The sequence below is a fragment of the Drosophila bipectinata genome, chromosome 2R (assembly GCF_030179905.1).
Source record: "Drosophila bipectinata strain 14024-0381.07 chromosome 2R, DbipHiC1v2, whole genome shotgun sequence".
NCBI lineage: Eukaryota > Metazoa > Arthropoda > Insecta > Diptera > Drosophilidae > Drosophila > Drosophila bipectinata.
Genome location: NC_091737.1, coordinates 10,090,669 through 10,107,091, shown reverse-complemented (window position 1 = coordinate 10,107,091; position 16,423 = coordinate 10,090,669). Strand labels below are relative to the sequence as shown.

The 16,423-nt window shown below is 39.2% G+C and overlaps 1 protein-coding gene across 3 annotated transcripts in view; it reads left to right on the top strand.

Annotated features, from left to right (window-relative positions):
* The window catches only part of apt (apontic), a 34,820-nt gene that overhangs the window by 3,458 nt on the left and 14,939 nt on the right, over positions 1-16,423 (top strand). The window contains exon 1 of one of the 3 annotated variants that reach the window (XM_070277885.1): positions 589-607. The exons of 1 other annotated variant lie outside the window; for it this stretch is intronic. In XM_070277885.1, coding sequence (XP_070133986.1) covers positions 605-607 — 3 coding nt within the window. In that variant the 5' untranslated portion in view covers positions 589-604. Of the gene's footprint in view, positions 1-588; positions 608-12,917; positions 13,287-16,423 lie in introns of those variants that run through there. One more of the 3 variants, XM_017252630.3, reaches the window with a different exon arrangement.

The window sequence follows — 16,423 nt, the reverse complement described above, 5'->3', positions numbered from 1 at the left end:
TTTTCTTCAAATGGGAGACTTCCAAGGGTGGAGGAAGATGTCTTTCCGAGACATTTGTTTAGTTAAGTTTTGGTTTTGTAAGTTTTATGATTCAAATTCAAACACATAGATACAAACACTCATAGATACATGCTTATGCAATGCATATGTATCCAAGACGGTCAGTGATTGTAGTTGTGAATTCATTATTTATATGAAGCTTCGTCCGATTCCGTTTCCATATATTCCCTGATTTCCCGATTCCATTTTTGCAATTTCAGTGCAGTTTCTGACGCCTTCGGTTTGGTTCTCTCTGAATATCATAGTTTTTTGCGGTTATTCTAAAGTTTTATAGGTTTTTTTTTGAAATAGTGACGTTTGGATGGTGCTTCCTGTGATTCGGTTGTTCGTTGTGGTTGTGGTGCTGTGTGTGCTCTTTGATTTTGATTTGTATATGCGCCAAAAATTGTGCAAAATTAAATAAATAATAAACGTGCCAGAAATTTAAATTAACTTTTTTTATAACAAAAAAATAAAGGCATCATAAATAAATTTCAAGAAAAGAAACTCAAATACGTTGCGGATCGAGTGAAGAGTGCAAAATTGCACGATTAATTCAGTTTTTATGGTGAGTTATATAAATTGAGAATATATTATTATTTGATGATAAATTCTTGGTCTTATCGGCAATTGAATTAGAAGTATATTTTATGCATAGTTTATCGGTTTTTTGGTTTTCCCAAGAACCTAATCAAGTTTTATATTACTAGTTTCTTTGAGTATTTAACTTTCCTCTGGGAATCCCATTTTTAAGAAATTCCTAATATATTTAATAATGAAACAAGTCATGAAGTCATCGTCTAAAATCATTGCAAAAATAGAGTTTTATGGTAAGTGGCATTACCGTTAGCCTAGTGCTAAGTTTATGGCTCTTGAGTCACACATAGTTCTACCCTCACACTTGAGAGCACTGTTGGCCCGCAATGCTTACCTTTGGCTCCATTATCTGATAAAGAAAAAGCCTCGCACAGGGGGCAGGTGAGGGCGGTACGGCTGGAGTCTTAAATGCGGTTATCCCCGGTTTGTTGACCTCCACCGCGCTGATAAAGATTTTCTCCGTTCTGTATACCGTCCTCTGGGGTTTTGCAAAAAAAAAAAAAAAACAAGAACTTAACTTGCACGAAGATCATGTCAATATAACCGGCAAGCCAAGGAATGAACGCTTTATGGCTAAGAGTGGCTACTATGTGGTCTGACTATATGGTAAATAGGAGGCTAATAGGTAAAACCTGCACGTAGCCCAAATAAAAAAGAGTACCCGAATCGAAAACGAGTCAGAAAATAAAATAGAATATTTTTAAAGGGTTTTAGAATCTTAGATTAAAAAAATCATGTGTTTTTTTTAATTCTTCATTTTGTTAAAGATTAAATAATTAAATTTTTTATTAGAATATTTTTAATTAATCTTAAAACTTAAAAAATAATTATTTTCTAGCAACTCTTTTATGGTAATTGGATATCGAATAAGTAAAAACTGGCACGTAGACCAAATAAAATTGGTAACAGAACCCGAATACGAGTTCCACAATTGGTGACACTCACTTAAAGTCTTTCTGGCCACATTTTTAGACTCTAAGGCCCAAGGCCAGTGGCTCGGATCTATCAGGTTAATTACCTGCCATTGTTAATCCTAGTACTCCCCCACGCCCCACGCTTTATTGCCCCTAATTCTCCTAGTTGTTTTTTTTTCTAAATTTTTTTCGATGCCCATAATGAATTCAATTATTGTCACTCGAGTGCGTTAAGTATGCGACGAAGGTATGTGCCTGTCCGGCTATCTGTATCTGTGAGATACATTCGTATTTTAATACGTGTCCGACCACAGTCGCAAAAATCTAACGATGAACAAGACAAATAAAAAACCTAATGCTTCGGCGTCACTTGAAATTAAAATGTTTGTGCAAAAATAACAACAATATATAAAAAATAAATGAAAATAAAGGCCTGGAAACTAGTTTTCTGAAAGGTAGAGCTGTGACAGCTTTGGGTTAATATAATTAACGAGGGCAGGTTTTAAAGTTTGCAAAGGTACTTTTAATTAATATTTTGTATAATAATAACATAAAATCTCTAAATGCCCTGGATAACTATTAGAAATAGTTTAAAATTGTATAGAAGTTCACAAATTTCTATGTCAACCCTCGTTATTATTTTAGGTTTTCAGCTAAATTTATTTAAAAGTATTTAATCATTTAATTCGACTCCACCCTCGCCTACGTGATTATATTGCCATTCGATACCAAGGAACAAAAACCCAAAAAAAAAAGAATAATAATACATATGTATAGCCGGTGATTTTCTCCGTTCAAAGCTCTCAAAGTTGGGAAGCCATGATAAAAATTCGTATATCGCCTCCAATTCGGTGTCTAATTTATTAATATCGCTTAATGTCTGGCTGCCAGCTCTTTGCGTTTTTCGTCGTTATTTGTTATTTGTTCTTTGGGGATGTGCCCCGCCCTAATCTTTACACAAAGCGAGAATTCTTTATTTTTTTAACAATTGCTTAGGCTGACTCTTTCACACACTTAGGATGCCCTCTCTGTCGCGAGTTCTCGGTGTGTGTGAGTATTTGTTGCTTTTATAAACATGTTTTCGAATTAATAATACATTTTTATTCGCTAATTTAAATGTTGTTTACATTTAACACAAAAACCAGTTAGTCTTTGGGCCATATCAGCAATTATATACCGATATATATAGTGAGGGGCACTCATACAGAAGCAACATCTGGGTGGAGCCTAAAACTTTGATAATTTACTTAGTCTGTGGCTGTCTCGAGTGTGAGTGCTTGTGTGTGTGTCTGGGCTTCATTCTTATTCGTTATTTATGCATTTGTTAAACTTAGACTTGGAAATCATTCGATGGCGATTTAAGAGCAGCTCTGGCTCTTAGAACACCGCCCCCTGGGTGAAATCCCTGTTGCCGCCACTTGCGAAAAGTTATCCCAACAATTGTTCAACTTTCCACAGAAGAAAGGGGTGCCTGAGTGGGTGTGGGCCACATTGTGGGCGATTAAGCCGCCCACAATCAACGCCTCAAACCACAGCTCCCCCTCAGCCACCTCAAAAGAGTCCTTGTCAGCGCATTAAATAAATGTTGTCGCACCCCCTGTGACCGCCTGCTCGTATTTTGAATCCTTTTTTTACCTCCTTCCCCACCACCCTCGCAAAAATATTAATTGTTGTGGATAACTCGGCAAGGATACGGAATGTTGTAATCGGAAAAGCGAATGCTTATTCCCAATTTTCAGTTCTATCTGTGACTAAACCACGCTGGATAGATAGATAGGGTTTCGTAAAATGGTGAAACCAAAAACGATGTCCCACTTCCAGAATGGTAATAATTTGGGGCACCATTGAGGGAAAAGGGTGACTGAGTGGAGTGATTGAAACGCGACAATTTGTTGGCTCTCAAGTGCTCAAGTGAGCAATAAGCAATCGGGCATCGAAGGGGGAAAAGATACATATAGCAGTCGGGCACATAACCTAACACCAATCAATCCGAATCGGAGCCAGCTGCCCTTTCGTCAAATTCGAATAAACAAAAGCCATTAGCCAATGTGTGTATCCGCAAGATTCGACGACGACACTTGAGCTGGTGTAATCAAATCATAAACCCCAAAAAATACACAAAAAATATAGATAGATACGAGAATTTTCACTCTGCGTCATATCCATTAGATGTCCCTTTCCAGACGGGCGGGACTTTCGTAATTGGTTCAAGTATCTTATGCCAGTTGCAACCACAAAAAAGTATATCAATCTGTTGCTGTATCTGTAACTGTATCTGTATCTGTTCGAATGGGAAAACTGTACTCTGTCGTTGACAATAAATGGATTGTCAAAATCCAAAAAACCAGCTGGAGGTTGCAAACGAAACGGAAACAAACTCCTTTTCATCTTTCGTCTTAGATTGAGATTCAGATTCAGATTCATTTACGTGTTCATCTCCGGCAGCCAGCAGCCTGACTGGCTCCTTGAGTTCTGGGATTTATCTCAAACTATAGTATCTTCAAGCATTTTGCATCCCTTTGGCGCAACGCATCCCCTTACTTTGCTTCCTGTTTTCCCGTTGTCTCCATTTCATCTAAGCAAGTTCATCTCTGCCGGTCTGTGGAGATTTGGTTTATTGTCCATACCCTAACTAAAAATCAGAATCCTTTTCTTTATACACAGTGTTTGCTAAAAAGGATAATATTTTAAGAAAAAAGGTCATTTAAAAAATGTTTTATTCTAAGGATGTGTCAAAAATGCTTTATATTTCTAAGACTTGAAAGGGATTTGACAAAAACAACCTCCTCATGCTAGCCTGGGAATATGTGTTTCAAATAAGGTTGTAAAAAGTTTCCACATTAAAGGGTGTTACCAGTCATTGTTACTGGTTCTGGTAAAAAGTATCCATCCGTCTATCTCACTCGGTTTCTCCCTCCATTTCCATTGTAATGGGTCCGAATTCAAAAAGTCGACAACGCGCATATTTTAAGAAATCATTTCTTGATTACGACGTTTGAAAACAATTTGTCTTTCACTCTTTCGGCTCAGTTCTCGGCTTTTTGGTTATTTGGGTACTGGCCCTATGTACATACACACCGAGTTATAGATAGAGATACATATATGTATCTGAGAGTATATAGCAGATATGGAAGCCAGTGTGTGCGAGCATTGTATTGTATTGTGTACTTAGCTCAAAGTTGTCTGACTTGTTGGGACTTTTTTTATGCATTATTCTTGCGCCCATTTTGATTTCATTATTGTTGTTTCGACGTCTGGTTCGGTTTCTCTTGCTTTTTCATTGGCTTTCGTTAAAAAATAGACATAGAACGTTGAATAAATTGATGTGGTTGCTTTTTTGTTGAATGTTACTTTGCATTTGATTAAAATGATCTTATAATGGGAATTTATGTTTGCTTTTAAATGAAATCTAATTTATTATTGGGGGTTGAGACGAACTTTGAAAAAGTTCATAAGAGTACATTTCATCCTTACATCATAAATGTTTCTTTACTTAAAAAAATAAATAACATATTTAAATGGGAATATTTTTAAAAGGCTTCCCTTTCTGTCAATGAATTTTAATGACTTGCCAGGGTTGAAAAGGCTAAAGGATAAGGAAAGGCAGGAGCAGGAGCAGCAACGACAGTCGTCACAACAAATGGCAACAACACCTGTTGAGGACACGCTCTCTCGTACACACACACTCACGCATGCCGGCAGGCGATTTCACACCAACACGCGCCACAAAAAAAAAAGGACAACAGCACAACGTACTCGCGTGCTGAGCGGAAGAGAGCAAGGGCAGCCAGCCGAGTGATAAAAGTGCAAAAAGAAAGCAGCAACATATGCTAAGAGAGCACACTTCTGCATATTGCTACACGTCCCCCTTCCCTCCCCACGCAACAAGGCGAAGGTGAGCAACAGACTGTCCTCTCTCTGCCAGCTCGTTTAGGTTTTGTTTTGGCCTTGTGTTCGTACGTGCGTGTGTGAAAGTTTCGCAAGAGGGCGGCATAGGTCAGGTTCAATATTCGGGCGAAGGATCAGGATCTGGATCATGGATCCCAATGGGACTATATGGCATGTGTCCTTTTCGGGCCATTCGATTCCAAGAGGTGTCGCAGCCTGTCACAATAAACTCCCTACCCTCCCTGCTCTCTCCGCTTTCTCTCCTGCTGCGTCTGCCGATGCTGATAAGGAGCAGGAAAGGAGGAGGCAGGAAGGAGCGGCGGCGACCGCAACAGTAAAATGTCAACAGTTGGCCAGGCCAGGGGAACACATGGTGAGATGGGAAACAAGGAAAGTAAGCAAACGGAAAGAACATAAACATGCCAAGGAGGAGCAGTGTGGGGCAATAATGTTCAATGTAGGGCAACCAATAAAAAAAAATAAACTGGGCATTAAACCCTTTAGTTTTAGAGGATATTATTGTCTATAAAAAATAAAATTAAATAAGCATGTCTTTTACTTTTATTTTAATAAAATATTCTACCCTAAGCTTAATAAAATATTCCGAATTATAATCCCTAAAAATTCAAAAAAATTCAAAACTAATAATACGAATAGACAATTCATAAACATTTTCATGCTTTTCAGTTCAGTAAACACAAATAAATGCTATCTGCACCCTTGGGAGATGAACGGGGATTATGGCACAGCGATCAAATAGCATTTCCGATCCCGAGATCAACTGTACTACTCGTCGCATAAATCCATTATAATAAAACACACGCAAAAACCCCGACCGAAACTAAATTCGAGCCCAGACCCAGTTCAAGTTGAGGCTGAAGAACGAACACCCTAGTTCTAAAAACGTGAACAGATTTCAATGGTGGAACTACCTACCTGAGCAATATGATTCCTACCTTGAGGCTGTGTTTTTGGATTTCATTTGTAGTAGTAGTAGTAGTTTTTGCGTTGTTGTTATTGTTCTACTATATGTTCCTGGTAAAAATTTTTGCGTCTTGTGCAAACAAACTCACAGACAGTGAACGACTGGGGAGAGATAACAATGGGAACACGTTATCCTTTTTTTCTTGTTAATGGTTTATGGTTTCCTTGTTTTGGTAATAGGAACAGGAATAGTAATGCGACTTGGCGTAGAAGTATAGGAATCAGGGTGTATGGCTGAAAATAATAATAAGTGCGTCTAATGCCAGGGGAGTCGTCAGTTGGCCACTCATCCACGTCTTAGGATAAACATACACAGGAAAAAGCTAAGAAAACTCTAAACTTAAAGATAGATTTTCTGAACAACTTTATTTTCCTTTGAAGTATAGCCTTGATTTTCTGAAACTAACAGGTATAATACCCTCAACTATCTTGAAAAGTTATATCTTCTTATTCTTCAGTGTATCCTTAAACACAGCCCCTTTAAACAAATGAAATACTCCTTGTCCTCCTTGTACTGAAAAGCCAAAATATGCGTCTTTGTTTCCGTGTTCCATCTGCCTTATATGCGTAGTTTTAGGAACTAGTTTTGGTCCTTCCTTCGTTTTGCCAAAAACTACGCAGCTGTGTCGGTCTTGGCCTTTTGTCTGCAGATTATAAATACGAGTGCGTAAGGCCCGGAGTGTGTCTCAGATTTTATTTTAAAGCCAGGGAGATTGAATTTCCATTTGAACAGGTGTCCCATTCCTTTGATTTTTGCTAATAATGATGCACAAAAAATCGAATCTGCAACCCCTGAGTACGGAAATCCTAAGCCAGGGGATGCAACTATAATTAAACGACTTCAAATCTCTTTGACAGTGACAAGTTTTGAAGCCCTTGGAAAGAAGTGGGTGGTGGACAGTGCTATTGAAAGTATTTTACGCATCTGGGTATCTAAGAGGCAACTGTACTGCCGCCACCCGCCATTTGAAATTCAAATTTTGAAACGGCGTTGAAAGCGTATTTCAATTTCCCCCTTTTGTTGAGCGATTGCCAAATCACATCTCACCGAACTCGGCTCTAAAGTTAGGCAAATGTATTTACATATTTAGTCAAGAAGCTGGATGAGAAAAAAAGTGACACAACGCGGGAGGAGATACTTTTTAGTTGCAGGGTTGAGTGCACAAAATCAGATACAGATACAAAGCCAACGAGTTGAGATATTTACCCTGAGATCTGAAATAGAATAGGCTGCCGGGATGGCTGTGACGATGGGGGAAGGGTCTAACCAAGGCAATAATCTAATGTATTCAAATCTATATCTGCACACTTCCACAGTGTCTATTTGTGTATTTATGGCTTTCTATGTAACTGTATTAATGGGCTAAAATTTCTTGATTGCCATGAAGCCATTTGAATTTGGATTCAGCCCTTCGCAGTAACAATTTCGATTTTTTATTAACGAACTTTGGTCGCCTGCATCCCAACGTCCCACCGGGCCGACGTCCTCTTTTATTCGGAAATCACAGCCATTGTCTTATGGGTTACAAATTTTCCATCAATTTTCCAGAACGCTTTGGGGTTGTTGCTCTATTTTTGGGTGTAGGGCTGAAAGCTAAAATGATGCATTAAACTGCCGAAAGATGTGCGAATTAGTTGCGACCGGTTGGTAACTGTGGGACGGGAGGTGGGTCTGCCTCTAAACTTCAAGGGATATAGTGGGGTGAATTATCATTAAATGGAGTTGTTGAACTGGAATGATTGTTGAATGTGCTCTGGATCAGGAAGTACTTGTGCATAGTTCAAAGAAATTAAAACTGATCACGAATTTAGAATTTTTAATAAACAGAGTTTTTGAACTGGAACAAGTGAAATAAATTTAAACACGAATATAATATCGTACACCCCCTGTTTTCAATAGAATTGTATTCAATTGCATGATGCTGATAAATTTTAAGGAAAGATTAGTCAAAAGAATAATGTTCATAGTTAATGGGATTCTTCTTATCGTGAGCTGAGATCCCCGGTTTCAAAAGAGTCCTTTAAGCCGTGCCTAGAATTTCGTCAACTAAATGACAGGCATTCGTCCCAAAGACATGACTCTCCCACCTTGTCATTGTCCACAATGTCTGAGCGACTACAATAATTAATTTTCTCAAATCCCGATATCAGGTTTATCTATGGAAAACGTTTTAAAACTTCCCTTGACCAAAAAAAGAAATGAGCAACCGAAGGGCGGAGAAGAAAACCAAACAAAAAACCAATGCGAACAATGAGAGATATTTTTAAATGGAAAATTTCGTATTTAATCCTCACTACGCTCACGGTATGTCCCATACATACCTTTCTCACACATCCATCCGGTGCTATCCGTATATCCATCTATCTGTATCTGTCGGCTGGCTCTTAACTAACCCAACCTTAGAATTCCTCGGCCTTCGCCTCGGCCTCGGATGTTGTTGTAATTCATCACCTACAAATCAATCATTTTGACGAAGCGACTCACTAAAAAAGAACGTTCTTTCGAAACGAAATAAAAGGAATCCTCACTAAGAACAGACCGTATAAAATGCAACAAAAATGTTAAGAACGAGAAGGAGCACAGCTCAGGGACAATAGATCAATGCTTCAATATCAAAAGAGTCGGCTTGACCTTTTAACGCAACGGAAAGGTGAGGCCTCGTGAGGGATACGGGAGATGCGAGATGGAAGCCTGTCTCTCAACTCGACTAATTGTCCCAATGGATCACCGCGATGGGTTTCTACACAGGGAGAAAAATAAAGGATTTCATAAGAAGTTCTTATATAACTTATTTTAAGAATTTCTTGCAGTGCCCGTGTCTTTCTCGTATGCATGAAAAATGTTTTCATTTCATAGATTTATGTAGATAGTTCTTCCAAGGTGTGGTTGGTTGCTGTGTAGGTGCATGTGTGCGTATTATTTTATGCATAGATGTGCCATAGTGTGTATCTGTGTGTCTCAGCACTTAATTTCTTGTTTTTGTATCTCCATGCTAGAGATAGTTTTTTGTGTGAGATTACGCTCTGCCTGCCGCCTGATCTTTGACGATCCTTTCAGAATTGGGATTCTCATCTTGTCTTGGCTTAGTTTACAATGCTCTTTTGATTAGGCCACGAAGGTGGCCCGACTCCCTCACCTTTCCCCCTCTACCTATTGCCTTTCCACTGCGTACGCCGTACGTGATTGGTATTATTCATCACTTGTCCTTCGCTGGTATCCTATCTTTTGGATATTTCTCTACTCATTCCCCGACTTGTCGGCCAAGATTTGTTTAGGCACAACCTATGCCGAGTGTTTAATTTATATTTTAAGTATGTATCAGGTAGAAATTCAATCTTTTCCAAATTTATTTAGTTTGCCACAGGAAGTCGTAAAACATTTGTACCAACAATGACTATGGATTTTCCATTTTGTCGTTTTTTTTTGTCCTTAAACAAAAATTTCTAATTGATTTTTATGGATTTTCGTCTAGAAATTTTCAGGACTTCAGCACCAAGAGAAAGTTTCCTCAATCAAAAGTGGGTGGTGGGAAGGGCTGTAAAGGGGTGAATAAAGGGTGTGGCAGGGGGAAGTGCAGAGGGGTCAATAGCCAAAAACTGAAAAGTTTTACGTTTTAGCCCCAACAATGAATGCAGTCGATAAGTAGTAGTGGCATAAGTACGATTTCATTTCTAGACACAAACACATTCATACAAATACTTATTATAAGGGAAATGAGAGTCGAACGATGGCAAGGATTTTTGATTTTGAAGCAAAAACCGAATTGTTTGATACTCTTTAAAAGTCTAATACAAATATTAAATATTATAGTTTCTTAAAGTTCTTAATATATTCTATATAACTTAACCAAATAATATATATTTCCTAATTATATTCCCTTAGTTCATATATCCTTCACAAGTCAGGGTATATTCAAAAGCTTCTTCTTGGCCCTCCCTCCTTGCCCTTCAGAAAGGACTCAAGCAACTCAAAGCACAGCTGTTGGAGAAGAAGCAGAAGTTGGATAAGAGAAGCGAACAGAAAAGAAAAGAAAAGGACAACAGGCGGCAGGCGGCAGGATGGGCCGGGGGGTTTGGTCTCAAAATAGTCATTGTAATAAGAAAATTTTGATTTCATTTTTAGTATTTGTATAAAATTTAATAACGCCGCACAAGATGGCTGACTTGCAAGGGGCAGCAGGAGCAGCAGCAGCAACAATGGTCGGCCAGGACGAAGAAAGGGACACAAAAAGAGTGGGCCAGCGTCAGGACCACAGGAAGGACAGGAGTTGGGGTGCGAACGGGGAATGCTGGGCTTGGGCTGTGGGGTAACTAAAACGCTTAAAACACACAATCTCGTTTCGGGTTCGGTTGGGATTTCGGGGTTACGCTTAAACTCTAAGTACATTTTAACTTAACTGCCTTTTTTGCCATTGTTGTTGTTTTTGTTGTTTTTTGTTAGTTCGTCCTGCTGCCCCGGCTGCCCCTGCTCCTACCCTGATCCTTGTTTTTCTCCTTTTCCATAACGAATTGTAAGGCGAGAAGGCAAAAAACCCAGATGATGATGGCGATGCCAATGATGATTATTACGAATGATGGGGGGGTTTATCAAGGGGTGGTGGTGACTTGGGTAGCTGCTATAGGTGGTGGTTCCCGAACTTCCCGAACTTGACTTGGGTGAATGTGTATAAGTGGTGTGTGTGTCTGTGTGTGTGCAAGTTCGTTCGCTTGAGTACAATTATAAATTTTTGGAATTGTTGTAATTTAGTTTGTTTGTTTGCCAGTTGGATATACTAGATGTGCCCTCTCTTTCGCCCCCACCAATATCCATCCATCTCTTTCCAGGGGCTAGTACGAGCTTACATTTGGGTTGAGGGCTTGGGTTTTTCCTTTGTTATATACTAGCTTTGATTATAAGCTGGAAAGCTGGCATTCTGGTACCTCTCGATTAGTCAAGGATTCAAAGTAGTTTAGATTTTTGGAAAATTAATAATCCCTGATTCAAAATTCCTTTTGAATTTTTGTTCAATTAACTAATTGCATTATAATTAAAAATTATAAGCACTAGATTTATCTTTTAACTTTATGGGAATTTTTTTTCTATACCCCCGAATTCGTAATATGTTCTTTAGATAACCCCGCATAATCCGGTACCCTTTGACGCTTTATAGAAAAAAAAGTCCCGAGCTGGAAATACCCGGACGTAAATACCCTCTGACACCCTATTCATAACGGGTATAAAAACTTTTCTTCTAACTGCGATTTCCACTGCTATTGCGACTGCTGCTGCTGCCTTTGCCTTTGCTGATTATCACGATAAAGCATAATGATTACATTTTTAGTAGCAGCAGCTTGTGCTGAGCGTGCAAGCAGGAGGCGAGATTATCCTTGCCGGCAGTGGGAGCGAGAGGCAGGCATTCGTCCTGCCTTGTAATTGTTGTTTCCCAAACGCCGAGTTTTTGAACTTGTTAGGATTGGAATCGAAATTGGGCTTGGGTATGGGCCTGGGTCTGGGTCTGGGTTTGGATTTGGGCTACGGGTTTAGGTTATTTCGTTTCGAGTCTGAGATTCGGGAGGGTTGCTATTTGAGAGTGTTTCAGCAGGGAGTTTTAGCGGCATTGGCTTGCACTTGATTAATTGCGATTTATGCGCTGCTATTGCGGCTTATGTATACTATATGCGATATGGAAGTTTTGTGTGTAATTACGGACGGGTTGCCTCTGATTATTCTGATGGTGATGGCTGCCAACTGTAATAACGGTCGTTGGCATGAGGGTTCGCGGGTTCTTCCCTTTATACAAGCCATGAAATATGAGTTATAAACGAACTGATTATGTAAGCAATTGAATGAAAAAGAAGGAGGATCCTTCGAACGCTCAAAATTATGCTATGCAGCTGCAGATGTCTTCTTCCCTAGCCGCTTCCGTCGATTTATGAGAAAAGGAATGAAACAAGAATATATTTAAGGCATTATTTTGCTGGCAGAGCAAATAATTTTGCGTCTTGTTGTTCCTTTTGTTTTGGGGAGAGAGACTGTTGCTGTTGTTGTAGCCGCATTTTTGCCTTTTTGTTTTGCTTGGCTCATTTGGCAGCCCCACCAACACCCTCTCATAACGAGAAAGAGAGAGCGAGCGCCAAGAGAGAGAGAGAGAGAGTGGAATTGGCAATCAGCCAAAGCCATGGCTGGAACACGTTAATATTACAATGCCGCTATTCTCATTACTTTTGGCCCACATTCAAAGCCACTCTCCTGCCTACACCCACACACAGACGCAAAGAGAGCGCCCGCAAGACACCCGAAGTTCTCTTTCGGTGTTCTCTTTCCACGAACACCAGCACGAACCCGAAGTGCTCTCTGCACTTCGGCCTGATTGTTCGTTGTATCTGTGTGTGTATGTGTGTGTGTGCGTTTGTAATTGATTTTATTAGTTTTGGTTTTTGTTGTGTGTTTGCTGCTGCTGGCGTCGACGCCGGCAGCACTGATGATTTTAAAAAAATTTTGAATTGCCCGCCCTTAAAACTAAACTAAACGTGCACCAGTGCGAACGTGCGAGCGCGCAGCGGAAGAAATATTATTCCAGCGTCTCGGAAGACTAAGCCAGGACTTAAAGTCAGAACGGTTGGCAGAACGCGTGTGCTTGGCAAACATTAAACAGTGCTTTATCAATCATTTTATTGCAAAAACAAACAGGAAAAGCAAACTCCAAAAGTGAATATGTGAAAGAAACTCACTTCAAGGCTTAAACACTCGCTTTTCATAAACAAATAACAAGAAACATTTTATATTCCTGCTTTTGGGATTACCACGAAGAGATACGAGAAAGTTTCTCGAAGGAAGGATTATTTGATAAAGAACAACTGCATAAAAAACAGACAATCAAAATGGTAAATACCGATCCCCCCTTAGAGTTAGGAACTCCAAATTATTCATAAATATTTTTTTGCTTTAAAAATGCACTGCAAAAATGTGTAACTCCCCACCGATAACACCGAAAAATTCATTAAATTTGTATTTGCAAGTACAAGGCGTTATTGTATTTGGTATACCCTATGAATCAGCTCAGCGGCTAATTTCTATTTTATTAGCTGACACTCCTTAGTCTTAGTCATTAGCCAACTGGCGAATAGTCTTTTGGTATCTTTATACTCCTGCGTGTGTGGGTTAGATTGCATATTATAAAAAGGTAGAATGTAGAATGCGAGAGATACCAATGGAGATATTCCGATTTAGAATCGTACTCGTACTCGTACTTATTCGTTGGATTTGGCTGGCACGCACTCAACGCTGCGACGTACATATAAATTCATCTTAATCTCTTTGGCTGCATATTAATTTCTGCTCAATATTATTGGCATCGGTAATTTCTATAATTTCCGGCGCTGTTCATTCGCCTAAGTTTAGCGCGACTGCACCCATAAAAGGGGACTCTGATTTGTAGATTTGCGATTTTTATTTGCTCTGCCACACTGTATTGAGCCATAAAGCAATCTACGAAATACAATTAAGCCAGCAATTTAAGAACATTGACGTAGCACCCTTCCGCATTTTATCGCCAAACGGATATCCTCCTCCTAAATTCAGATGATGTCTCTGAGGGAAAAGAAAAACCCTCTAAGTTCTTAGAACATGTTCTGATAATGTTTGGAGGAATTTAGTAGGACCGGGTAACCGCAGAACTTAGATTTATCATGTTAGGGCGAATTTCATTCATTATTTTCAGTTTCTGGTACATGTCTGCTAGTTTATCTAAAATTGTAAAATATGTACGTTTCATTCGCTCATTTTAAATACATTGAGTCACTTGAAAGAAAGTACAAATTAGATAAAATATGATGACTAACATGGAAAAGCTAAGCTCTAAGCATTTGAATCATTGTGGCATCTTCTAGAAAAGAAAATATCCGACCCTTATTGTCGACAATTTTTGCAAACACATTTCTCAAATTAATCGCAATAAATGCAAAATTGAAGAAAAAATTGAAGAAAATTGTGGTTTGTGGTGCTCGTTTTGAGAAATATTGAAAATGCTGCGCCATATGTGAGATACATTTGTATCTGTGTGTGGCTGTGGCGGTGTGAGTGCAGTTGTGTGTGTAGTTGTTGGCGGGATACAAATAAACTTTTGGCACATTAAGAACGCCACAAAATGCGAAGAGTCAGCCAAATATGAAATTATGATTACGATTATGATTATGATGTTGTTATAATTAGAGAACAACGAAAGCGAAAAACGATTCATAATTATTCAAAAATTGACTTTAAGCAGTCGTCTTCACAGCAGCAGCAGCAGCGGTCTTCTCTCTGAGTTCCCGCCAGCTGCCGTCGCCAGATCGTACAGATCGTTCAGATCCATATGGGTTTTAGTTATGGTCTTAGTTGGGGGCTGCTATTTTTAAGTGCACGGCACACACACAATTGCAATTACACTTTAAGCACTCGAGTGCTTAATCAGAGACGAAGCGCGAGCGTCGAAACTTTTACACAAATCATATTCTCCCCCCCCTAATATATATCCTCCGCACTTGTCCGCATCACCTCTTGCTGCCCTGCTGCCATGCCCAGTCGAATTTTCTTGGGTTTTCCATCGAAAAGTCGGGGGACGGCGATGAGGAGGAGGATTGGTGGAATGGGAACGATATGAAACAACCACATTTGTTTTATTAATTGCCACTCTTACGAACACATGCTCACGACTCGTGGCCGATAATCGTGGAATACGTTATTATTACCATATATACAATATATGTGCATATATATAAGGCATAATCATAATTGGCCCAAAAGTGGCTGTAATGAGCATTGCAGATTGAAATTACTTGCCTTCACATTTGGAGCATGTTCTCGCTACAGAAAATCTCCTCATTAATTCGATTCCAAATATAAGGCTTCTTCTATGGGATGATGCATGTAATAAGTTGGATCTTTCAGCTGTTACAAATACTTGCAATTCTGCTCACTTTTCATTCAAAAAATGGAAATATTCATATATCCAGAAATGGCTTATGAGATACTCAAGTTAATGGTAATTTGTAGGAAAGAATAATTAAATTGTGGGGATAAATCTTATAGATACAATCTTCTGCAGCTAAATTATGATTTAAAATTCCTAGCTTTGTATGAATTTAAGTTAATCGTTAAAACCATTCAAGTCCCATTCAACTGCCAAAGCTCTCCACATTCCTTTTCCAATTGCCTGTCTATTGAAATGGCAATTATTTGAATTTATTTTTAATGCTCACCATGGCCCCCACCACCCCCCACATATGAACCCGGGAGTGAGTTCACAAAAAAGAGGCGTGGGGGCTGGGGGGCTGGAGAAATGGCTTCTATAGCTCATTTTCACCATCTGGAATGGGATTTGATCTGATTCCATGTGTCTGTAGATCCGGTTGACTACTTAATTTCCAAGTGCCATAAAAATTTCGATTTAGAATCCAAATTGAAAGGTTGCCTCCTTCATCTCCAATCCCTTATTTATTGTTTCAATGCTTATAAATATTTAAAAGGCTTCAAATGAAATAAACAATTAGTCCATTGGAGGACAGCTATGGCGATTCCCTTTAAAGGCCGATTTCTGAAAGAGGCCTTTGGCAAAAGTATTCCCCATATACATATGTACATATGTATATTGATATCGGCTATCGAGTTGTAATGCACGCATCAAATGTCGAATGCAAATTCGTTCCATCACTCATAGCTCATAGTTTTTCCACCAGCGGAAAATTAATGCAAGTGTAAGAAAAGTGCCTGGGCCGCAAACAATGCTTGTCCATCTGTCCGTCAGTCATTTCCCCATTCCCTCACTCCCTCAGTCAGTCAGCCAGGCAGTCAGTCAGTCAATCAGGCGACAGGCACAGCCGGTTCAGGTTGACTCACCTTATGATATATTTTATGCTGATGCCGGTGGTATATGGTTTATGGTTAATGCTATCCTTGCAGGCCTAAAGATGGCCCACTACTTTATGTGAGACTTATTGAAAAAAAATGTATCTAGTATCTCAAATAATCCCTTAAAAGTGCG